We start from the raw sequence: 26,338 nt of genomic DNA, 5'->3' as shown, positions 1-26,338 counted from the left end.
TTTCTCCCCATTTCTTATGAATTAATTTCTCTCCCTCACTCAGTGCCCCCTTTTCATTATAGTTTTAGTTCTGGGTTCATCCTACTTTACAGCAGATCAGTCCCCCACTAACCTAGTTTCTTTGTTGTGAGGCTTTTCTGCCTTCAATTATTTCCCATTACATTATCCCACCCCGGGAAGCCAGATAGGATCAATGTTTAAAAGGGTCCATTTCTTCATTTACATGATCAAGCAATTATAAATTGGGTTAAGCGTGTGCACTTCTTGCCAACAGTTCTGCCATGGTCTCTTTTCTCCTAGGGGCCATTTTGCATGCAAGCGCTTCCCAGCTGCTTGTGCTCCGCTGGGTCTCTGTGGACTTACGTGCGTGGATATGTGCAGGGTTGTAACTTGTGGTTATGAGTGGCTCTATGGACTGAACCCACAGCAGAAGTTTTCCGGAGTATGCTGTGAATGTGTGACTCCTAAGCTGTGCCAGACCGAGTGAGGGGGAGGGATCTGGAACGGGAGATCTCTTACATTTTTGGTGTTTTTTCCCCTTTATCTTTGATTCAGCATTTGTGGAATCCTTCTCTAGTCTCTATCTTCATCTAGAGTTCCAAAGAAGAGGGATTTGTCCTTTTATTAGCTGTTTCTGAGGGGAGACTTTTACAGGGGTTGTCTTATGGCCATGCTGATGACGTCACCCTCAATTGTTTTTTACTTCTATTTCATTCATCTCTGCTCTAATCTTTGCTATTTCCTTCCTTCTGCTCGCTTTGGATTTATCTTGCTATTGTTTTTCTACATCCTTCTGTTGTGAGGTTAGTTCTCTTATTTGAGATGTTTCTTCCTTTTTAACGTGAGCATTTAGAGCTATAAATTTCCTCCTCAGCCCTGCCTTTGCTGCATTCCAAAAGTTTTGCTATGTTGTGTTTTGATGTTCATTTGCCTCAAGATATCTCCTAATTTCTTGTGATTTCTTCTATGAAATTGGCATTTTTAAGAGAGTGTGCCAGTTTGTATATTTATGTTCCCCAGAAAAAGCCATATTCTTTAATGCATTCTTATGGGGGCAGAGGTATTAGTGTGGATTGGGTTGGAACCTATTGGTTCAGTGTCAATGTGACCCACCCAACTGCAGGTGATAACTGTGATTAGATAATTTCCAAAGGGGCATGACCCTGCCCATTCAGCATGGGCCTTGTTTAGTTTACTGGAGCACTATATACACTCACGCAGAAGGAGCTCATAGCTAGCTGGAGCTGAGACAGACATTTTAAAGATGGCCATTGGAAGCTGATGAAGGCATTTTGGAGAACGCCATTTTGAGATGCCATATGGGAGCAAGGAGACGACCGTCACATGCCTTCCCAGCTAACAGGGGTAATCTGAAGGTACCCTGTTGCCTTGGACACTTTATGGCCTAAGACTGTAACCGTGTAACCAAATAAATCCCCTTTTATAAAAGCCAATCCATTTCTGGTGTTCTGCATTCCGGCAGCATCAGTGAACTAGAACAGAGCGCATCATTTAATTTCCACATATTTGTGAATTTCCCAGCTCTCCCTGTTATTGATTTCTAGTTTCTTTCCAGCTCATAATTGTCATGTGTTTTTATTGAACTGACACCTTTATCAGTATATAGTGACCTTCCTTGTCCTGTGAATCCCTTCCTTGTCACAGATTGTTTTAAATGCAATTTTATTGAGATATACACCATATAATCCATCCAAGGTATACAATCAGTGGCACATAGTATCATCATATAGTTGTGCATGCATGACCACAATCCATTTTGGAGCATTTTCATTACTCCAAAATAAAGAAAAAAATATATATATATCAAATAAAAAAAGAAAACCCAAACAATCCCATACCTCTTTTCCCCATTATTTATATATTTTATTATTATTTTATTACTTATCTACCCACACATTGGTTAAAGAGAGTGTCAATCATCAGGTTTTCACTATCACACAGTCACATGATAAAACCTATATAGTTATACAACTATCATCAAGAATCAAGTCTAGACTTGGCGGGGCAAGATGGAGGACTGGTGACCTGTATGTTTTAGTTACTCCTCCAGGAAAGTAGGTAGAAAGCCAGGAACTGCATGGACTAGACACCACAGAGCAATCTGCCTTTGGGCATACTTCATACAACACTCATGAAAACGTGGAACTGCTGAGATCAGCGAAATCTGTAAGTTTTTGCGGCCAGGGGACCCACGCCCCTCCCTGCCAGGCTCAGTCCCGTGGGAGGAGGGGCTGTCAGCTCCGGGAAGGAGAAGGGAGAACTGCAGTGGCTGCTCTTATCGGAAACTCATTCTACTGATCCAGACTCCAACCATAGATAGACAGAGACCAGACACCAGAGAATCTGTGAGCAGCCAGCCCAGCAGAGAGGAGACAGGCATAGAAAAAAAAAAACAACACGAAAAACTCCAAAATAAAAGCAGAAGATTTTTAGAGTTTTGGTGAACACAGAAAGGGGAAGGGCGGAGCTCAGGCCCTAAGGCGCATATGCAAATCCCGAAGAAAAGCCGATCTCTCTGCCCTGTGGACCTTTCCTTGATGGCCCTGGTTGCTTTGTCTCTTAGCATTTCAATAACCCATTAGATCTCTGAGGAGGACCCTTTTTTTTTTTTTTTTTTTTTTTTTTAATCCTTTTTTCTTTTTCTAAAACAATTACTCTAAGAAGCCAAATACAGAAAGCTTCAAAGACTTGCAATTTGGGCAGGTCAAGTCAAGAGCAGAACTAAGAGAGCTCTGAGACAAAAGGCAATAATCCAGTGGATGAGAAAATTCACTAAACATCACAACTTCCCAAGAAAAGGGGGGTGTCCGCTCACAGCCATCATCCTGGTGGACAGGAAACACTCCTGCCCATCGCCAGCCCCATAGCCCAGAGATGCCCCAGACAACCCAGTGTGACGGAAGTGCTTCAAATAACAGGCACACACCACAAAACTGGGCGTGGACATTAGCCTTCCCTGCAACCTCAGCTGATTGTCCCAGAGTTCAGAAGGTGGAGCAGTGAGAATTAACACAGCCCCATTCAGCCATCATTTCAGCAGACTGGGAGCCTCCCTACACAGCCCAGCAGCCCAGAACTGCCCTGGGGGGACGGCACTCACCTGTGACATAGCACAGTCATCCCTCAACAGAGGACCCGGGGTGCACAGCCTGGAAGAGGGGCCCACTTGCAAGTCTCAGGAGCCATACGCCAATACCAAGGACTTGAGGGTCAGTGGCAGAGACAAACTGTGGCAGGACTGAACTGAAGGATTAGACTATTGCAGCAGCTTTAAAACTCTAGGATCACCAGGGAGATTTGATTCTTAGGGCCACCCCCCCTCCCTGACTGCCCAGAAACACGCCCCATATACAGGGCAGGCAACACCAACTACACACGCAAGCTTGGTACACCAATTGGACCCCACAAGACTCACTCCCCCACTCACCAAAAAGGCTAAGCAGGGGAGAACTGGCTTGTGGAGAACAGGTGGCTCGTGGACGCCACCTGCTGGTTAATTAGAGAAAGTGTACTCCACGAAGCTGTAGATCTGATAAATTAGAGATAAGGACTTCAATTGGTCTACAAATCCTAAAAGAACCCTATCAAGTTCAGCAAATGCCAAGAGGCCAAAAACAACAGAAAATTATAAAGCATATGAAAAAACCAGACGATATGGATAACCCAAGCCCAAGCACCCAAATCAAAAGATCAGAAGAGACACAGTGCCTAGAGCAGCTACTCAAAGAACTAAAGATGAACAATGAGACCACAGCACGGGATACAAAGGAAATCAAGAAGACCCGAGAAGAGCATAAAGAAGACACTGCAAGACTAAATAAAAAAATGGATGATCTTATGGAAATTAAAGAAACTGTTGACCAAATTAAAAAGATTCTGGACACTCATAGTACAAGACTAGAGGAAGTTGAACAACGAATCAGTGACCTGGAAGATGACAGAATGGAAAATGAAAGCACAAAAGAAAGAATGGGGAAAAAAATTGAAAAAATCGAAATGGACCTCAGGGATATGATAGATAATATGAAACGTCCGAATATAAGACTCATTGGTATCCCAGAAGGGGAAGAAAAGGGTAAAGGTCTAGGAAGAGTATTCAAAGAAATTGTTGGGGAAAACTTCCCAAATCTTCTAAACAACATAAATACACAAATCATAAATGCTCAGCGAACTCCAAATAGAATAAATCCAAATAAACCCACTCCCAGACATATACTGATCACACTGTCAAACACAGAAGAGAAGGAGCAAGTTCTGAAAGCAGCAAGAGAAAAGCAATTCACCACATACAAAGGAAACAGCATAAGACTAAGCAGTGACTACTCAGCAGCCACCATGGAAGCAAGAAGGCAGTGGCACGATATATTTAAAATTTTGAGTGAGAAAAATTTCCAGCCAACAATACTTTATCCAGCAAAGCTCTCCTTCAAATTTGAGGGAGAGCTTAAATTTTTCACAGACAAACAAATGCTGAGAGAATTTGCTAACAAGAGATCTGCCCTATGGGAGATACTAAAGGGAGCCCTACAGACAGAGAAACAAAGAAAGGACAGAGAGACTTGGAGAAAGGTTCAGTACTAAAGAGATTAGGTATGGGTACAATAAAGGATATTAATAGAGAGAGGGGAAAAATATGACAAACATAAACCAAAGGATAAGATGGCTGATTCAAGAAATGCCTTCACGGTTATAACGTTGAATGGAAATGGATTAAACTCCCCAATTAAAAGATATAGATTCACAGAATGGATCAAAAAAAAATGAACCATCAATATGTTGCATACAAGAGACTCATCTTAGACACAGGGACACAAAGAAACTGAAAGTGAAAGGATGGAAAAAAATATTTCATGCAAGCTACAGCCAAAAGAAAGCAGGTGTAGCAATATTAATCTCAGATAAAATAGACTTCAAATGCAGGGATGTTTTGAGAGACAAAGAAGACCACTACATACTAATAAAAGGGGTAATTCAACAAGAAGAAATAACAATCGTAAATGTCTATGCACCCAATCAAGGTGCCACAAAATACATGAGAGAAACACTGGCAAAACTAAAGGAAGCAGTGGATGTTTCCACAATAATTGCGGGAGACTTCAACACATCACTCTCTCCTATAGAGAGATCAACCAGACAGAAGACCAATAAGGAAACTGAAAACCTAAACAATCTGAAAAATGAATTAGATTTAACAGACATATACAGGACATTACATCCCAAATCACCAGGATACACATACTTTTCTAGTGCTCACGGAACTTTCTCCAGAATAGATCATATGCTGCGACATAAAACAAGCCTCAATAAATTTAAAAAGATTGAAATTATTCAAAGCACATTCTCTGACCACAATGGAATACAATTAGAAATCAATAACCATCAGAGACTTAGAAAATTCACAAATACCTGGAGGTTAAACAACACACTCCTAAACAATCGGGGGATAAAGAAGAAATAGCAAGAGAAATTGCTAAATATATAGAGACGAATGAAAATGAGAACACAACATACAAAAACCTATGGAATGCAGCAAAAGCAGTGCTGAGGGGGAAATTTATAGCACTAAACGCATATATTAAAAAGGAAGAAAGAGCCAAAATCAAAGAACTAATGGATCAACTGAAGAAGCTAGAAAATGAACAGCAAACCAATCCTAAACCAAGTAGAAAAAAAGAAATAACAAGGATTAAAGCAGAAATAAATGACATAGAGAACAAAAAAACAATAGACAGGATAAATATCACCAAAAGTTGGTTCTTTGAGAAGATCAACAAGATTGACAAGCTCCTAGCTAGACTGACAAAATCAAAAAGAGAGAATACCCTTATAAACAAAATAATGAATGAAAAAGGTGACATAACTGCAGATCCTGAAGAAATTAAAAAAAATTATAAGAGGATATTATGAACAACTGTATGGCAACAAACTGGATAATGCAGAAGAAATGGACAATTTCCTGGAAACATATGAACAACCTAGACTGACCAGAGAAGAAATAGAAGACCTCAACCAACCCATCACAAGCAAAGAGATCCAATCAGTCATCAAAAATCTTCCCACAAATAAATGGCCAGGGCCAGATGGCTTCACAGGGGAATTCTACCAAACTTTCCAGAAAGAACTGACACCAATCTTACTTAAACTCTTTCAGAACACTGAAGAAAATGGAACACTAACTAACTCATTTTATGAAGCTAACATCAATCTAATACCAAAACCAGGCAAAGATGCTACAAAAAAGGAAAACTACCGGCCAATCTCTCTAATGAATATAGATGCAAAAATCCTCAACAAAATACTTGCAAATCGAATCCAAAGACACATTAAAAAAATCATACACCATGACCAAGTGGGGTTCATTCCAGGCATGCAAGGATGGTTCAACATAAGAAAAACAATCAATGTATTACAACACATTAAAAACTCGAAAGGGAAAAATCAATTGATCATCTCAATAGATGCTGAAAAAGCATTTGACAAAATCCAACATCCGTTTTTGATAAAAACACTTCAAAAGGTAGGAATTGAAGGAAAGTTCCTCAACATGATAAAGAGCATATATGAAAAACCCACAGCCAGCATAGTACTCAATGGTGAGAGACTGAAAGCCTTCCCTCTAAGATCAGGAACAAGACAAGGATGCCCGCTGTCACCACTGTTGTTCAACATTGTGCTGGAAGTGCTAGCCAGGGCAATCCGGCAAGACAAAGAAATAAAAGGCATCCAAATTGGAAAAGAAGAAGTAAAACTGTCATTGTTTGCAGATGATATGATCTTATATCTAGAAAACCCTGAGAAATCGATGATACAGCTACTAGAGCTAATAAACAAATTTAACAAAGTAGCGGGATACAAGGTTAATGCACGTAAGTCAGTAATGTTTCTATATGCTAGAAATGAACAAACGGAAGAGACACTCAAGAAAAAGATACCATTTTCAATAGCAACTAAAAAAATCAAGTACCTAGGAATAAACTTAACCAAAGATGTAAAAGACCTATACAAAGAAAACTACATAACTCTACTAAAAGAAATAGAAGGGGACCTTAAAAGATGGAAAAATATTCCATGTTCATGGATAGGAAGGCTAAATGTCATTAAGATGTCAATTCTACCAAAACTCATCTACAGATTCAATGCAATCCCAATCAAAATTCCAACAACCTACTTTGCAGACTTGGAAAAGCTAGTTATCAAATTTATTTGGAAAGGGAAGATGCCCCAAATTGCTAAAGACACTCTAAAAAAGAAAAACGAAGTGGGAGGACTTACACTCCCTGACTTTGAAGCTTATTATAAAGCCACAGTTGCCAAAACAGCATGGTACTGGCACAAAGACAGACATATAGATCAATGGAATCGAACTGAGAATTCAGAGATAGACCCTCAGATCTATGGCCAACTGATCTTTGATAAGGCCCCCAAAGTCACTGAAGTGAGTCATAATGGTCTTTTCAACAAATGGGGCTGGGAGAGTTGGATATCCATATCCAAAAGAATGAAAGAGGACCCCTACCTCACATCCTACACAAAAATTAACTCAAAATGGACCAAAGATCTCAATATAAAAGAAAGTACCATAAAACTCCTAGAAGATAATGTAGGAAAACATCTTCAAGACCTTGTATTAGGCGGCCACTTCCTAGACTTTACACCCAAAGCACAAGCAACAAAAGAGAAAATAGATAAATGGGAACTCCTCAAGCTTAGAAGTTTCTGCACCTCAAAGGAATTTCTCAAAAAGGTAAAGAGGCAGCCAACTCAATGGGAAAAAATTTTTGGAAACCATGTATCTGACAAAAGACTGATATCTTGCATATATAAAGAAATCCTACAACTCAATGACAATAGTACAGACAGCCCAATTATAAAATGGGCAAAAGATATGAAAAGACAGTTCTCTGAAGAGGAAATACAAATGGCCAAGAAACACATGAAAAAATGTTCAGCTTCACTAGCTATTAGAGAGATGCAATTAAGACCACAATGAGATACCATCTAACACCGGTTAGAATGGCTGCCATTAAACAAACAGGAAACTACAAATGCTGGAGGGGATGTGGAGAAATTGGAACTCTTATTCATTGTTGGTGGGACTGTATAATGGTTCAGCCCCTCTGGAAGTCAGTCTGGCAGTTCCTTAGAAAACTAGATATAGAGTTACCATTCGATCCAGCGACTGCACTTCTCGGTACATACCCGGAAGGTCGGAAAGCAGTGACACGAACAGATATCTGCATGCCAATGTTCATAGCAGCATTATTCACAATGCCAAGAGATGGAAACAACCCAAATGTCCTTCAACAGATGAGTGGATAAATAAAATGTGGTATATACACACGATGGAATACTACGCGGCAGTAAGAAGGAACGATCTCGTGAAACATATGACAACATGGATGAACCTTGAAGACATAATGCTAAGTGAAATAAGCCAGGCACAAAAAGAGAAATATTATATGCTACCACTAATGTGAACTTTGAAAAATGTGAAACAAATGGCTTATAATGTAGAATGTAGGGGAACTAGCAATAGAGAGCAATTAAGGAAGGGGGAACAATAATCCAAGAAGAACAGATAACCTATTTAACGTTCTGGGGATGCCCAGGAATGACTATGGTCTGTTAATTTCTGATGGATATAGTAGGAGCAAGTTCACAGAAATGTTGCTATATTAGGTAATTTTCTTGGGGTAAAGTAGGAACATGTTGGAAGTTAAGCAGTTATCTTAGGTTAGTTGTCTTTTTCTTACTCCCTTGTTATGGTCTCTTTGAAATGTTCTTTTATTGTATGTTTGTTTTCTTTTTAACTTTTTTTTCATACAGTTGATTTAAAAAAGAAGGGAAAGTTAAAAAAAAAAAAAAAACAAGGAAAAAAAAAAAAGATGTAGTGCCCCCTTGAGGAGCCTGTGGAGAATGCAGGGGTATTCGCCTACCCTACGTCCATGGTTGCTAACATGACCACAGACATAGGGGACTGGTGGTTTGATGGGTTGAACCCTCTACCACAGGTTTTACCCTTGGGAAGACGGTTGCTGCAAAGGATAGGCTAGGCCTCCCTATGGTTGTGCCTAAGAGCCTCCTCCCGAATGCCTCTTTGTTGCTCACATGTGGCCCTGTCTCTCTAGCTAAGCCAACTTGAAAGGTGAAATCACTGCCCTCCCCCGTACGTGGGATCAGACACCCAGGGGAGTGAATCTCCCTGGCAACGTGGAATATGACTCCTGGGGAGGAATGTAGACCTGGCATCGTGAGACGGAGAACATCTTCTTGACCAAAAGGGGGATGTGAAAGGAAATGAAATAAGCTTCAGTGGCAGAGAGAATCCAAAAGGAGCCGAGAGGTCACTCTGGTGGGCACTCTTACGCACACTTTAGACAACCCTTTTTAGGTTCTAAAGAATTGGGGTAGCTGGTGGTGGATACCTGAAACTATCAAACTACAACCCAGAACCCATGAATCTCGAAGACAGTTGTATAAAAATGTAGCTTATGAGGGGTGACAAGGGGATTGGGAAAGCCATAAGGACCACACTCCACTTTCTCTAGTTTATGGATGGATGAGTAGAAAAATAGGGGAAGGAAACAAACAGACAAAGGTACCCAGTGTTCTTTTTTACTTCAATTGCTCCTTTTCACTCTAATTATTATTCTTGTTATTCTTGTGTGTGTGCTAATGAAGGTGTCAGGGATTGATTTGGGTGATGAATGTACAACTATATAATGGTACTGTGAACAATCGAAAGTACGATTTGTTTTGTATGACTGCGTGGTATATGAATATATCTCAATAAAATGAAGATTAAAAAAAAAAAAGACATAATGCTGAGCAAAATAGCCAGGCACAAAAAGAGAGATATTCTATGTTACCACTAATGTGAATTCTGTGAAAAATGTACAATGTTTTATACTGTAGAATGTAGGGAACCTAGAGATACCAATTAGTGGAGGGGGAATGATAATCTAATAAGAACAGATAAACTATGGAGGGTAATCTCAATGTTATGGGAATGCTCAGGAATGATTATGGTTTGTAAACTTTCTTGGATATAGTAAGATCATGTTGGAAGCAATAGAGTTATTTTAGGTTTTTTTTTTCTCTTATTCCTTTGTTTCTTAGGGGTTGTTAATTTTCTTGGGGTATGGTAGGAACATGTTGGAAGCAATGTAGTTATTTTAGATTATTTGTTTTTCTTACTCCTCTGTTTGGACATGGTTTATTAATTTTCTTGGGGTATGGTAGGAACATATTGGAAGCAAAGTAGTTATTTTAGGTTATTTGTTTTCCTTAATCCATTGCTTTGTTTGAAATGTTGTGGGGTTTTTTTGGTTGTTGTTTGCCTGTTTGTTTTTAATTTTTTGATAAACAAAGTTAAAAAATTGAAAAAAAATCAGTAGAAAAATGGGAGTAAAAACTAAATGACAAATAGGGTGGGATGGGGGGATGGTTTGGGTATTCTCTTTTCACTTTTATTTTTTACTCTTATTCTGATTCTTTCTGATGTAAGGAAAATGTTCAGAAATAGATTGTGGTGATGAACGCATAACTGTATGATCACAATGTGAACAGTTGATTGTATACCATGGATGACTGTATGGTTTGTGAATATATTTCAATAAAACTGAATTAAAAAATAAATAAATAAAAAAAATAAAAAAGAAGGGAAAGTTAAAAAAAAGAAAAAAGAAAAACTAGGAAAAAAAATATGTAGTGCCCCCTTGAGGAGCCTGTGGAGAATGCAGGGGTATTCGCCTACCCCACCTTGATGGTTGCTAACATGACCACAGACATAGGGGACTGGTGGTTTGATGGGTTGAGCCCTCTACCATAAGTTTTACCCTTGGGAAAATGGTTGCTGCAAAGGAGAGGCTAGGCCTCCCTATGGTTGTGCCTAAGAGCCTCCTCCCGAATACCTCTTTATTACTCAGATGTGGCCCTCTCTCTCTGGCTAAGCCAACTTGAAAGGTGAAATCACTGCCCTCCCCCCTATGTGGGATCAGACACCCAGGGGAGTGAATCTCTCTGGCAACGTGGAATATGACTCCCGGGGAGGAATGCAGACCCGGCATCGTGAGACGGAGAACATCTTCTTGACCCAAAGGGGGATGTGAAAGGAAATGAAATAAGCTTCAGTGGCAGAGAGATTCCAAAAGGAGCCGAGAGGTCCCTCTGGTGGGCACTCTTACACACACTTTAGACAACCCTTTTTAGGTTCCAAAGAATTGGGGTAGCTGATGGTGGATACCTGAAACTATCATACTACAACCCAGAACCCATGAATCTCGAAGACAGTTGTATAAAAATGTAGCTTATGAGGGGTGATAACGGGATTGGGAAAGCCATAAGGACCACACTCCACTTTGTCTAGTTTATGGATGGATGAGTAGAAAAATAGGGGAAGGAAACAAACAGACAAAGGTACCCAGTGTTCTTTTTTACTTCAATTGCTCTTTTTCACTCTAATTATTATTCTTGTTATTTTTGTGTGTGTGCTAATGAAGGGTGTCAGGGATTGATTTAGGTGATGAATGTACAACTATGTAATGGTACTGTAAACAATCGAAAGTACGATTTGTTTTGTATGACTGCGTGGTATGTGAATATATCTCAATAAAATGAAGATAAAAAAAAAAAAAGAATCAAGTCTACTGGATTACCGTTCCATATATTCAGGTATTTCCTTCTGGTAATTCTAATACACCAGAAACTAAAAAGGAATACCTATATAATGCATAGAATAACCTCCAGATTGACTTCAGAGTTTTTGAGATCTTTCTCAGCCACTGAAACTTAATTTTGTTTCGTTTCTTTTCCCCTTTTGGTCAATATGCATCCTCATCCCCGAATGCCAGGGTCAGCTCATCCTGGGAGTCCGTCCGTCATTACCGGAAGACTTACACCCCTGGAAGTCATGTCCCATGTAGAGGGGAGGGTGGTGAGTTTATTTGCAGTTAGCTGAGAAAGAGAGGCCACAGCTGAGCAACGAAAGAGATTCTCTGGAGGTGACTCTTAGGCATAATTATAAATACACTTTGTTTCTCCTTTGAAAGAACAGGTTTCATAACAGCAAGCCCCAAGATCGAGGGCTTGACTTATTAAATTGGGATTCCCTAATGCTTGTGGGAATATCAGGAATTCCCCAGATGAAGAAGTTTAATAGTTCAGCATTTTCCCCCATCCATCAAGAGAACTTTGCAAATACATTTTTTATTTTCTGCCCAAAGTACTCTGGGGTGTATCAGGGTATCATATTAACCTGTACCAAGTAATGAGATCTCATTCCCCATTCTAGGTTCTGTGCAACTATATTGTTAAATAAACTGACCATATGGTGATATTAGAAAGTGTGCTACAGGGAATATAAATTTTGTACCAAATTAACATCTCTAAAATAACAGTCAAAACTCAGGAATAGGTGTGACTGCTTTAAGAGTTTACAATATGAACCTTTACAACAATCCTCATTGAACTCTCTTCACTCCTGCATCATCAATTGCCTAATCTCTGTCCACATTCTATCCCCTGGTATCCATGGTCTCGAATTAAATTCTCAGCATTTGCTCATTATAATAAGTTTAATATTAGTGGGGCCTTACAACATTTGTCCTTTCATTTTTGGATTCACTTCCTCATATCAGTTTTTGACATAAAGTCTATTTTATCTGATGCTTATACAACTACCCCAACTCTCTTGATTATTATTTGTACAGAAAATTTTTTCCATCCTTTCATTTTCAATCTACTTGTGTTTTTGAATCGGAGTCTCTGGTAAACATAATATAGTTGGGTCATAGTTTTTAATCCATTCTGTCAATCTCTGCTTTTAAGGGGAGATTTTAATCTGTTTACATTTAAAGTAATTACTGATAATGCAGGACTTTCTTCTGCCATTTTGTATTTGCCCTTTGTAAGTCTTATACCTTTTTTTGTCCCTCAATTCTTCCATTAATGCCTTTCATATTCATTTATTGTTTGTATTGTACCATTTTTAGTACCTTCTCATTTCTTTCTGTATATATTTTTCACATTAATTTCTTTGCGGGGCTTAAATTCAACATCCTAAATCTATTTTACAATAGTTCGATTTGATACCAATTTAACTTCAGTAGCATACATATACCCTATTTCTATATCCTTCCTGTGATGGTGAGGTTCATGTGTCAACTTGGCCAGGTGATGGTACTCAGGTGTCTGGTCAAGCAAGCACTGGCCTAACCATCACCGCAAGGACATTTGTGGCTGGTTAATAAACCAGAAGACTGGTTTATTAAATCATCAGTCAATTGGCTGCAGCTGTGACTGATTAATTACATCAACAAAGGGCATGTCTTCCACAATGAGAGAACTTAATCAGCTGGATTTAATCCAATCAGTTAAAGACTTTTAAGTGAGACAGATAGAGGACTTTCAACTTCTTCTTTGGCTAACCAGTGAAGCCTTTCCCGAGGAGTTCATTGAAAATGTTCATCGAAGTTGCCAGTTTGCTGCCTGAGTTCATCGAACATCTTCACTGAAGTTGCCAGTTTGCTGCCTGCCCTATGGAATTTGGACTCATGCATATCCATAGTTGCATGAGATACTTTTATAAAATCTTATATTTATAGATATCTCTTGTTGATTCTGTTTACCTAAAGAACTCTAACTAATACACCTCCATTCCCCTAACTTTTTATAGTATTTGCTACACATTTTATCTTTACACATTGTATTCCCCACAACATACGTTATCATTATTTTTTATGCATATACATTTTATTTTTTTATGATTGTATGATCTTGTTTATATGAAATACCTATAAGCAAACTTCATAGAGACAGATAGTAGATTACAGATTACCAGTGGCCATGGCAGCAGGAAGATGGGGAGGGGGGAGTGGAGAGTGTGGGGAAGAGGGAGTTAATGCTTTATGGGCTCAGAGTTTCTGTTTGAGGTGATGAAAAACTTGAAGTAATGGATGTTAGTGATGGTAGCATATACTGCAAACAGAATCAATGCCAATGAATTGTATACTTGAAAGTGATTAAAATGAGAAATTTCTGAGTTGACTATCGGGTACTACAAGTAAAAACATATATATATTAAAGTAAAAAAAGTTCTATTTCCCATCTCAATTTTCCACCTCTTTTCCCAAGAGATAACTAAAGTTACCAGTTTCCTGAGCATCTTTGGAGAGAAATTTTATACATAAACAGGTCTCTGTTTTTGTGTCCTTTCCCCATATAAATGGTAGCACATGCTACATATAGAAGATAACTCTTTGGGAGACTTCCTGAATTAGAATATCTTCTCTACATCCTTATCGTAATTATTCAATCCAAGAGTACAGGCCTGTTACTTTGTAGAATGTCACTCAATTTTGTCTGTCTGCTGTTTTTTTATGATTAAATTAAGCATAAGCACTTCTGGCAGTAACACCACAGAAAGGATACTGTGTCTTTCTTAGATGCTTCATAACAGGAGACACCTCATGTCAGTCTGTATTATTGTTTTGAGCACTTGATTAAGGTGGAATCTGTCAGGCTTCTCCATTGCAAATTTAGCAGTTTTCCTTTTGTAATTAATAATCAGTGGGTAGATTCTTTGAGACAATATATACCTTGTTCTTCACAAAACATTCACTTCAAAATTTTTACATACATTGATGTTTTATGCCTGAATCAATTATTAATGTGATGATTACAGAATGATACATATTCATTTTATTTTCCCTGCACTCAAGCTATGCTGCACTCAAGATCCAGGCTGGGTCAGTAGTGCTGTGGAGTGCCTCTTGGACCCATCTTTGCTCCTTAAGTCTTGCTCAGGATGATGATATCAGATACACTGAACTAGTTTCTGTGCCCCCTTCATTGTGGTTCCAGAGAAATAAAACAGTTGCTAGTGGGGCTAGTGATATTTTATGTCACTTCTATGACTTGAACTCTCTCATTTTAGAGATTTTGTTCCTTGTATTTGTCCTAAGATCTCATCAGGTTCTCTTTCTCTAGACAAGGAATCTAGATCTTCGGTTTTGAAACCAAATTTGGACTCTTGACTCTGGAACCTGAATTTCTTGAACAAGTCATTCTCTGGAATCAATCCCAGGGTAAGCGCTGTTCTTGAATGCCTTGATTAAGAGTACATAATTGGGAAAAGGTATAGCAGATACTGTCTGGCTTCTCTATCTTGAATGTCTGCACTGGGGTGTTGCCTGTGGGCTTGGCTTGACTCCAAGGCCAGCTCAGGTTCTGTCCTTCTCCAGAATGAGTGTCGAGCTCTTTGATTCTGAAACAAGTCTGGATTCTAGACTCTTCAGTGTTAATTTCTAAAGCAAGTTTTTGTTTGGTAGGATAACCCGGGTAAGGTTTCTGGTTGAAAGTGTCAATGAGGATTTTTAACTGATCCGCTGTGAATTTGGTGCGACTGTGCCTTTGGTGTGTAGTAATCATCTTGTTTGTAGAGTTGTTCTGGGCCATGTTGAAAGAGATCCCTGGTTGTTCAAACATGTGCCTAGGTGTCACATATGCATTTTAAAACCTGTAAAACCTGTACCAGGAAATACAATAAATAGTACTGGCACTTATAATAACCCAAATAAATGGTGACTTTCACCAGAAGTCTTTATTCTTTTATGCTGCTCGATCCACTGTCCAGCCTCCTTCCTTTCGATCTGAAGAAATCCCTTTAGTATTGCTTGTAGGGGATGCCTAATGGTGATGACCTCACTCAGCTTTTGGTTATCTGGGAATGTCTTAATCTCTCCTTCATTTTTGAAAGACAGTCTCTCTGGATGTAAAATTCTTGGTTGGCAATTGTTTTCTTTCAGCACTTTATAAATATTTCATCCCATTCCTGCTGCCCTTCATGGTTTCTGATGATAAATCAGCACTTAGTCTTATCAGGGTCCCTGTACATAACACCTTGCTTTTCTCTTGAAGCTTGTTCTTGGGATTTGACAGTTTGACTTCTATGTGTCTGGGCATGGTTTTATTTGAGGTTTATTGGCCTTTTGAATGTCCACAATCATTTCTTCAAATTTGAGAAGCTTTCTGTCATTATTCCCTTGAATATTCCTTCTGTCCATTCTTTCTTTCTTTGCCACTTAGGACTCCCATAATGGGTATATTGGTATGCTTGATGGTGTCCCAAAGGTCTCCTAGGGGCTGTTCACATTTCAATTGCTCCATTTCGAATTCACCCATTCTTTCTTCTGCCAGTTCCAATCCACTATTGAAAGCCTCTAGGGAATTTTTCCTTTCTGTGAATGTGGTCTTCATTCCAGTAGTTTTGTTTCATTCCTTTTTAAAATTTCTCACTGACATCCCCATTTTGTTTGTTCATTGTTTACGTGATATCCGTTAGTTCTTCCTCTGTATTTTCCTTTACCTCCTTGAGCATATTGAGGATAATTTTTAAAAAATCTTTGTCTGGTATGTCAAAGTTGGATCTTCATTAATGGTTTCTGGATTTTTATTTCTTCCTTTGGATGGGTTATCATTTCCTGCTTCTTTATCTTGTACTCTCCTGTCACATACTGCACATTTTAATACTTTACAGTGTTAACTCTGGGATTTAGTCCCTGAGCTGTCTATTAACCTTAAGTTTGTATCTAGCTAGAGATATGACAGAGATTTTCTTGAATGCCAAGAGCCATCAAAAATGAACAAACAAAACGCATCTTCCATAGTCTTGACAAATTGGCACTGTACAGTCTGTTGATCTTCAGAGATTAGAGCTCCTATCAAGACCAGCCCAAGGTGAAAGTGAAGTATAGGGTTCTCACCTGTGTTTCGGAGCCTGAACCTGTATTTTGTCTTGGGTTTGTGTTTAACAGTAGCCTTAGGAATTCCTACATTTATAGGAATTTGAATGCCTCCTTGTGCTGGTTTGCAAGTGTTATGTGCCCCAGGAAAGGCCATGTTCTTTTAAACCAGCCTTGTAGGAGCAGACATATTGTGGGTTGTACCAATGATTAGATTCTTTCCATGGAGATGTGACACCACCTATTATAGGTGGAATCCTTTAAGAGAGCTCATGGAGAGAAGGAGCTCAGAGAAGCTGAGAGAGACATTTTGGAGAAAAGATAATATATGTAATCCAGAGTTTGCCCCAAGAGAAGCTAAGAGCTGACACAGACCCAGACACTTGGAGATGCAGACAGAAAGACATTCAGAGATGCTAAGCTAAGAGATGAAGCCCAGAGTTTGCCCCAGAGAAGCTAAGAGAGGATCCCCAGATGCTTAGAGAGAAATGCCCTGGGAGAATGAGCAAGGATACACAGAAGCTGAGAAAGAGAAGCCACGACAGACAGAAGCTGAGAGACATTTTGGAGAAAGTCATTTTGAAACAAGAACCCAGGAGCAAAGGACCAGCAGACACCAGCCACGTGCCTTCCCAGCTGATAGAGGTGTTCCAGATGCCACCGGCCATTCTTCAGTGAAGGTATCATCTTGCTGATGCTCTAGTTTGCCACTTTTATGGCCTTAGAACTGTAAATTTGTAACCTAATAAATTCCCTTTATAAAATCCAATCCATTTCTGGTATTTTTCGTAATGGTAGCTTTGGCAAATTAGAACACTCCTCTACTCCCTAAGAATAAGACTTTAGCCTCCTCCCTGGTGCTCTATTGCAAGACTTAAAGGATAATCTTTTGCCCCAGGTCTCTTTAACTTCACGGTTTCTTGCACTGCTTCTGCTGTCCACAAGCTGCTTCTACCTATAGGAGCGGAACCCTGGAGCTTCTTACACCACCCTCTTAGTCAACTGGAAGCTACAATCTGCACTTTTAACAATTAATCCTCATGATCTATTTTCACATTATAGTTTGTTAAGCACCATTCCAAACCAGAAATCTGGTGTAGTTGAAATGGTTTATAGGTGTAGCAAGATATTGATCTTAGATCTCAAAGCACAGTTTGTGAAATCCTGGAGGTAACAGTAGCTAACTCAAAGGGTTGTTCTTAGCATTAAATGAGATAATACATGTAAAGTTCACCATGTTTGACACACTTAAGTACCTGATAAACTGTAGCTAATATTATTATTAATTGTTCATATCTTTTGCTCTCACTTCTTTGATTAATGATCTGCAAACACATAAGATATACATAAAGGAATACAGGAGGATGAGAATCAACCCTGCTAATTCTATACTAAACTACCTGTTTATAATATAGTACATTAAGAAAATGGAAAATGTTGACTGAGTAATGCCATGCTGCTGCCTCTACTAAATAACACACCTCTAGAGAGCAGGGATTAGGTTCATATTCACTCATACATCTATACCACCTTGTGCCAGTTTGAATGTACTGTGTACCCCAAACGCCATTATCTTTGATGTAATCTTGTGTGGGCAGACATTATCAGTTTTGATTAGATTTCTTTGAGTGTTTCTTTGGAGATGTGCCCCACCCAACTGTAGGTGATAACCCTGATGAGACAAATTTCCATGGAGGCATGGCCCCACCCATTTAGGGTGGGCCTTAATCAGTGGAGCCATATAAATGAGCTGATGGGCAGAGGCAACTGAGTGAAGCTGAGAGTGAACTTTTGAAGAGGAGCTACAGTCCAGAGGAACACTTTGAAGAAAGCATAGGAGCTGCAGATGAGAGACATTTTGAAGACAGCTGTTGAAAGCAGACTCTTGCTCTGGAGAAGCTAAGAGAGGATAGATACCCCAAGTGCAACTAAGAGTGACATTTTTGAGGAACTACAGCCTAGAGAGGAACGTCCTGGGAGAAAGCCATTTTGAAACCAGAACTTTGGAGCAGACGCCAGCCACATGCCTTCCCAGCTAACACAAGTTTTCCGGACATCAATGGCCATCCTCCAGTGAAGGTACCCGATTGCTGATGCGTTACCTTGGGCACTTTATGGCTTTAAGACTGTAACTGTGTAACCAAATAAACCCCCTTTTATAAAAGCCAATCCATCTCTGGTGTTTTGCATTCCAGCAGCATTAGGAAACTAGAACACATCTGAAAAATACATTTTACTTTGGATGGATGTTAATTAAAAACTGAACCATAGAATTAATATTATTCTAAAGACAGTTCTAATAAATTACATTAAACATAGGAAATGATCAACTTTTTGTAATTCATGCACTTATTCATTCAACAAATAATGATAGTAATAGACTAAAGTTGAGCTGACATTCTTAACTATGGTTTGCCAAATACATTCAATAAGGGTTTATAAAGAGAACAATTCAATATAATGGTCTTCTAGTTATTTAGAATAAAAAGGGAAGTTTATAAATAGTTATCTAAAAGTTTAAGATAAATACAAAAAAATTAAAGTTCTAATTAATTTACCTAATATGTAAGGACTAAAAGGATCGTACCTAACACAACACTTAGGCACTTGGCAAGTGCTCAGTCAACACTTGACTATGAAGAAACTGATGTAAGACAGAACCATAATTCAACTGGAGTTCACAAACCTCTTTGTCTATGGCAGTGGTGTGCAACTGGGCCTCTGCAGGCTCATAGTCAAGAGCTCTTTGTAGACTGTATATAACATGGTCATATGAATGGTGTTCATCATTGAAAAGGACACAGTAGTATCTTTCATTTTTCTCCCTGTTTAAAAAAAGGTATATATTCAGACACTGAAACAAATGAAAGAAAACTTGAAGTAGACTGAAATAATATACATCTGTACTGAAGCAGCACCATGTAGTTTATTACTTGTGAGAAAGTGCCAGTGCAATAATGGTACAGGAAATGACTTTAAGTGATACAGTGCCATGGAATTAAAATAACCTTGATAAAAGTATCATTTTTTCCACTTTTACCCCAAATTTTCTCAGTTTGGGACAGTATCTCCTTAACACCACTCTTAACGCTTGCTAACCTGTTTTTGACAAAGGGAAACAAAATATAGGCTCAGAACCTTTTTATTGAATATATTTTTTGTTTAACTTTTTGTTAAACTTCCATCTATTGTTAAGAGATAATGGTTTTTATAGTACTTCTAAGTACTGTGCAGCCTTAAGAGTGTCGCTTAAGCTTTTCATCTTGCTGAGATGACAGTGCTTTTTCCATCTTTAAAAAAGAGTATAATATTGACATTCTAGAATGGTTGTAAGGGCCTCATAAAATAATATGTGAAAATACTTAAGTAAGCTGCTGTGAGCCACACAAATGTCAGGTGTTATTATCAATCTTGGACAATCTGTAATATGCTTTTACAATAAACTCAATTAATCCACATTACTTTAGGAGACAAATTTCCTCAGCCCTTGTATAGATTAGGAACCTGAAGCTCACAGGGGTTAAAAGACTTATCTGTGGTTACAATGCCAACAAGCGGCAAGGAGGACTCAGAACTTAGATCTGTGAATTCAAAGCCCAGTACTGCTTACATATACAACTACACTTAAACAACCCCCCTAGTATTATGTTTACCAACACAGGTTTGTTAAAGACTTTAAGTGACATTACCACATATTTGAAATTAAATCCTTTATGGACAAAATAAGGATGATTTTTATTTCTCCAAGCACTCTGTGGCACAGCAAGAGTCAAAAAAAAAAAAAAAAAAATTTAATGTCTTTATAAGTTAAAATTATTAATTTTCTCTCCTTCTGAAAACAACACACACACACACACACACACACACATACACGCCAGTCAACTCAAAGTACAACTGACTGTACTTAGACAGTTGCTGCAATTTTGTGAAATTCCTAAGGTTACACATGCAGAAAAATTCCCACAAAGGCTAATGCGTACCCTCATATCAGGTCCAGAATTCTCTTGAATTTGTAATTTTAAGAACAAATATAAAAGCCACCTAAAGACCTGTGGCTGTCACAAATTGCTGCTTTTTAACCTAAAAAATTTTTAATCCTCCCTACTACTGCAATAATACTAAACACCAAAGCATAGGCAAAGGACTAAACATCTCACTCCTATCATCAAACTTTTTTTATGGGGGAAAAGACCTGGGCTAGAGCAAGACTCACTACTTCAAAGTCCCTATCTTTGTTGACAAATCTCTCTGGGGTACCTGGAGGTTGGTCCAAGCCAGGATTAAACTCTTAATTTACTTACTTGGAGGTAAGTAGCTACTAGGTCCTCATAAATCATTTAGACCAATCCCCACCCCCACCCCCAGTAGTGAGTTTTCTTAAAAATTAGAAGCTTCTGACAGACCCTTCTTATGGCTTAACTTCTATATAGTGCCTGGCAAAGTACCTCACATAAATGGACATTTTGAAGCACTGCAAAGAAATAATTCCCTATAAATTTTTCATAATGATAAGCAATAAATTTAACAGTAAATAACCGTAACAATAAAACATTTATCCAACATTACTTTATAATATAAATAATAATTAAAAGCCTCCCTTTAGATAAATTTCCCCACCTTATCTGGAGTTCAGAAGGTAGTTCTTTTTCCTCTTCCCATATAGTCATTTCTACAATGTATTTTATCACGGAAGGAAATATTTTCTTAGCTTGGGCAATTACCTCTTCATTCAACGAACAATGTGAATTCTGTAAGAAAGCATAAAATGATATACTACCAATATTGCATATAAATATATAGTTGAGGAAGAAAATGTTATCAATTTAAAATAATCATTCTAATGAGTTCATTGCATCATTTTCCAGGAAGGAATACAAGTTGAGTGCAAGAGGGTGGCTACTCACATCAGTTTGGCTTAAACCCTATGGTCATGTTGGTGTTACAGATGAGAGAAAGTAAAGGAGGAGAACAATGCAGCCCACTTTGTAGTGATGCTCTCCCTTTTGATGTCTTTCTGAGTAGCACAATTATGATATATAATAACTGGCTATCTCTTATCAACTATAAAAACTGTTCTCATAATGTATTCCAAATTATCCTCATAGCTACCCTATAGGAAAGGCAGAGCAAGTGTTAAAAACATTTAAAAGACAGGAACTTACCCAAGGTATAATAACTGTATATAGCAGAAGACTAAAACCTAGGTTTTTTGACTCCTACATAAAACAATGTTTTTTCATTACAGAACACTGCCTCCTTAATAAAAGACTTGTTCAAATAAACAGTAAAAAATGCAGTAGAGGGGAGATCCAAGACAGCAGATTAGGAAGACAGAGCAAAATTCTCCTCTGTGAAAAATACTAGATAAAGGATGGAAAGTACTCAAGAATAGTGGTTCCAGGGCTCCACTGGCTGGGTAAGGACTTCCACACCCACGGTGGCTGTGTACTTGGAGAAACTGAGAGACTTTGTTCAGTGGTGTGGGAGTGTTCAGTCCGGAAAGCCACCGGGGAACAGGCAACTGGAGTCACAATCAAGAGCAGTGGGGAGAAACTGAGACCATATTCGGAGACATCAGAATGTTCAGTCCGGAAAGCTGCAAGGGAAGTGGCAGCCGAACTCACAGTCAAGCATGGTGGGGAGAAACTGAGAGACTGTGTATGGAGCCTGGTGAGTGTCTGACCCAGAAAGCCGCCGAGGAAACGGCAGCTGAAACTGCAGTTGAACACTGTGGGGAGTATCTTCCATGCCCCAGGTACCCGCCTCAGGATCTGGTATGGGTGATAACCCTTCGCACACCCACAGCTAAGAGCCATCATGCCAGGGATAGGCCGTTGCAGCAGGCGGATGATCGTAGAAGTGGGTAGTTTCCATGCCCCAAGCAGCCATCTTTGCAGCGCTGCGGCCGAGAACTTCCTTGAGGGAATTCAGGATTTGGCTGGCTTGTGATGGCACACACTCCTCTTCCACAGAAGCCCACGTTGCACACAGCCTAGAGGCAGGGGTGCTGCACGGAAGTGCCAGGAGACCTCCACCAATCCCAGGGACTTGTGGGCCCATGGCAGAGAGGGACTGTGGGGAATCTGAGCTGAAGGGTGAGACATGTTCTGCAGCCCCAGAGTATTTCACCCACAGTCACAGGAATGGCTGGGAGTACTGTGTCTTAGAGCGATCTCCCTGGCAAACTACACAGGACAACACAACCCCCACCCACAGGGCTGTTGGTCCCCATTGAACATGGAAAACTGGTGCAGTGATCCAACCTCCACATGGTTTGGGCCCCACTCAGTACATAGACAAAGTTGGGGAAAACTGGATTGAGGTTAAGAGGTGGCTCGGGAGTGCCATCGGCTGGTAGGTCAGGGAAAGTGCACTCCACCAAGCTGTAGCTCTGTCAAATTATAGATAATGTTTAAAAGAGACTGCATATCCTAAAAGAACCCTATCAAGATAAGCAAATGCCAAGAGGTCAAAAACAAGAGAAAATTATAAAGCATATAAAGCAACCAGAAGATACGTATAACACAAATGACCAAATTAAAAAACCAGAGGAGACACAGAACTTGGAGCAATTAATCAAAGAAGTAATCACAAACACCAATATCATGGCCCAGGATATAAAGGACATCAAGAAGATCCTAGAAGACCATAAAGAAGAATCTGCAAGGGTAAATTTAAAAATAGCAGATCTTATAGAAATAAAAGATACTGTTGATCAAATTAAAAAAATTCTTGAGACACATAACACCAGATTTAAAGGAGAGGAAAGAAAAAATGAACTTGAAGGTAATGTGTTGGAAAGTGAAAGCACAAAAGAAGAAATGGTAATAAATAAATAAATAAATAAACAAATTTGAAATGGAGCTCAGGGAAATGATGGACAACATGAAAAGCACAAATGTAGGAATCATTGGTGTTCCAGAAGGGAAAGAGAAGGATAAAGGACCAGAAGGGTATTCGAAGACATTGTTTGGGAAAACTTTCCAACCCTTCCAAAAGACATAAATACGCAAATCATAGATGCCCAATGAACTCCAAATAAAATAAATCCAAATAAAACCACTCCAAGACATATTCTGATCAGAATCAGACTGTCAAAAGAGGAGAGAGTTCTGAAACCAGCAAGAGAGAAGTGATTCATCACATACAAGGGAAACAACATAAGACTAAGTACTGACTAATCAGCAGCCACCATGGAGGCAAGAAGGCAGTGTTACTACATATTTAAAATTCCAAAAGAGAAAAATTGCCAAGCAAGAATTCTTTATCCATCAAAGCTCTACTTCAAACTTGAGGGAGAGTTTAAAATCTTCACAGAGAAACAAATGCTGAGAGAATTTGTTAACAAGAGACCTGCCCTACAAGAAATACTAAAAGGAGCTCTACCGGTTGAGAAAAACAGAGAGGACAGAGAGGTCAGAAGGGCACAGAACTGAAGAGTTTTCGTAAGGGTACCTAAAAGGAAAGAAAGAGAGAGAGGAAAAAATAGACATGACAACTAAAAACCAAAGGATATGATGGCTGATTCAAGAACTGCCTTCACAGTAATAACATTGAATGTGGATAGATTAAACTCCCCAATAAACAGATACAGATTGGCACAATAGATATAAAAATATGAACAACTCATCTTAGACCCAGAGACACAAAGAAATTGAAAGTGAAAGGATGGGAAAAAATATTCCACACAAGCTGCAGCCAAAAGAAAGCAGGGGTAGCAATATTAATCTCAGATAAAATAGACTTTAAATGCAAGGATGTCACAAGAGACAAAGAAGAACACTACATACTAACTAATAAAAGGGACAATTCAACAAGAAGAAATAACAATCATAAATATCTCTGCACCCAATCAAGGTGCCCCAAAGTACATGAGACAAACATTGGCAAAACTGAAGGAAGCAATAGATGTTTCCACAATAACTGTGGGAGACTTCAATACATCACTCTCTCCCACAGGTAGAGCAACCAGACAGGACCAATAAGGAAACTGAAAACCTAAACAATGTGATAAATGAATTTGACTTAACAGACATATATAGAGCATTACACCCCAAAATACCAGGATACACATTCCTCTCTAGTGCTCAGGAAGCTTTCTCCAGGTTAGATCATACTCTGGTGCATAAAACAAGCATCAGTAAATTTAAAAAGAGTGAAATTATTCAAGCATATTCTCGGCTCACAATGGAATACAACTAGAAGTCAATAACCATCAAATATCTAGAACATTCACAAACATCTGGAGGTTAAACAACACAATACTAAACAATCAGAGAATTAAAGAAGAAATTGCAAAAGAAATTGCTAAATATCTAGAGACGAATGAAAATGAGAACACAACATATCAAAATTTATGGGATGCAGCAAAGGCGGCATTGAGGAGGAAATTTATAGCTCTAAATGCATACATTAAAAAGGAAGAAAGAGCTAAAATCAAAGAACTAATGGAGCAACTGAAGAAGCTAGAAAATGAACAGCAAACTAATCCTAAACCAAGAAGAAAAGAAGTAACAGGTATTTAAGCAGAAATAAATTATATACAGAACAAAAAAACAACAGAATAAATAAAACCAAAAATTGGTTCTTCAAGAAGATCAACAAGATTGACAAGCCTTTAGCTAGACCGACAAAATCAAAGAGAGAAGACCCAAATAAACACAAAAATAAATGAGAGAGGGGACATTACTGGGGATCCCAATGAAATTTTAAAAATCTTAAGAGAATTTAACTGTACACCAACAAACTAGATAATTTAGAGGAAACGGACAATTTCCTGGAAACACAGGAACAACCTGGACTGATGACAGAAGAAATAGAAGACCTCAACAAACCAATCAGAAGGAAAGAGATCCAGTCATCAAAAAGCTGCCCACAAATAAAAGCCCAGGACCAGAGATGGCTTTACAGGGGAATTCTACCAAACTTTTTCCCAAGAAGAATGACACCAATCCTACTTAAACTATTTTAAAAACTTGAAGAAAATGAAACACTACCCAACTCATTTAATGACACTAACATCACTCTAATACCAAAACCAGGTAAAGATACTACAAGTAAGGAAAACTACAGGCCAATCTCCCTAATGAATATAGATCCAAAAATTCTCAACAAACTACTTGCAAATCAAATCCAAAGACAAGTTAAAAAAAATCATACACCATGACCAAGTGGGGTTCATTCCAAGCATGCAAGGATGGTTCAACATACGAAAATCAGTGTAATACAACACATTAACAAATCAAAAGGGAACAATCAAATGATCAGCTCAATAGATGCTGAAAAAGCATTTGACAACATCCAGTGTTTTGAAACACTTCAAAAGGTAGGAATTGAAGGAAACTTTCTCAATACGACAAAAGGCATACATGAAAAACTCATATCCAGCATAGTACTCAATGGTGAGACACTGAAAGCCTTCTCTCTAAGATCAGGAACAAGACAAGGATACCCACTGTCACCACTGTTATTTAACATTATGCTAGAAGTTCTAGCCAGGGCAAGCTGGCAAGACAAAGAAATAAAACGCATCCAAATTGGAAAGGAAGAAGAAAAACTGTCACTATTTGCAGATG

The 26,338-nt window shown here is 38.7% G+C and overlaps 1 protein-coding gene and 1 pseudogene across 3 annotated transcripts in view; both read right to left on the bottom strand.

Moving 5' to 3' along the window:
- Positions 1 to 26,338, bottom strand: part of UBR1 (ubiquitin protein ligase E3 component n-recognin 1) — a 239,617-nt gene that overhangs the window by 147,985 nt on the left and 65,294 nt on the right. For all 3 annotated transcript variants that reach the window (XM_037834169.1, XM_037834168.1, XM_037834167.1), the window contains exons 5-6: positions 21,381 to 21,511; positions 19,450 to 19,588 (exon numbers count right to left, since the gene is read on the bottom strand). In XM_037834169.1, the coding sequence (XP_037690097.1) occupies positions 19,450 to 19,588; positions 21,381 to 21,511 (270 nt within the window). The remainder of the gene's footprint in view (positions 1 to 19,449; positions 19,589 to 21,380; positions 21,512 to 26,338) is intronic.
- Positions 14,991 to 15,601, bottom strand: LOC119530922 (annotated as a pseudogene).

The sequence above is a fragment of the Choloepus didactylus genome, chromosome 4, assembly GCF_015220235.1.
Source record: "Choloepus didactylus isolate mChoDid1 chromosome 4, mChoDid1.pri, whole genome shotgun sequence".
In the NCBI taxonomy this organism is placed as follows: domain Eukaryota; kingdom Metazoa; phylum Chordata; class Mammalia; order Pilosa; family Megalonychidae; genus Choloepus; species Choloepus didactylus.
Note: the sequence above shows the minus strand (reverse complement) of the source record. Positions and strands in the feature narration are given on the sequence as shown.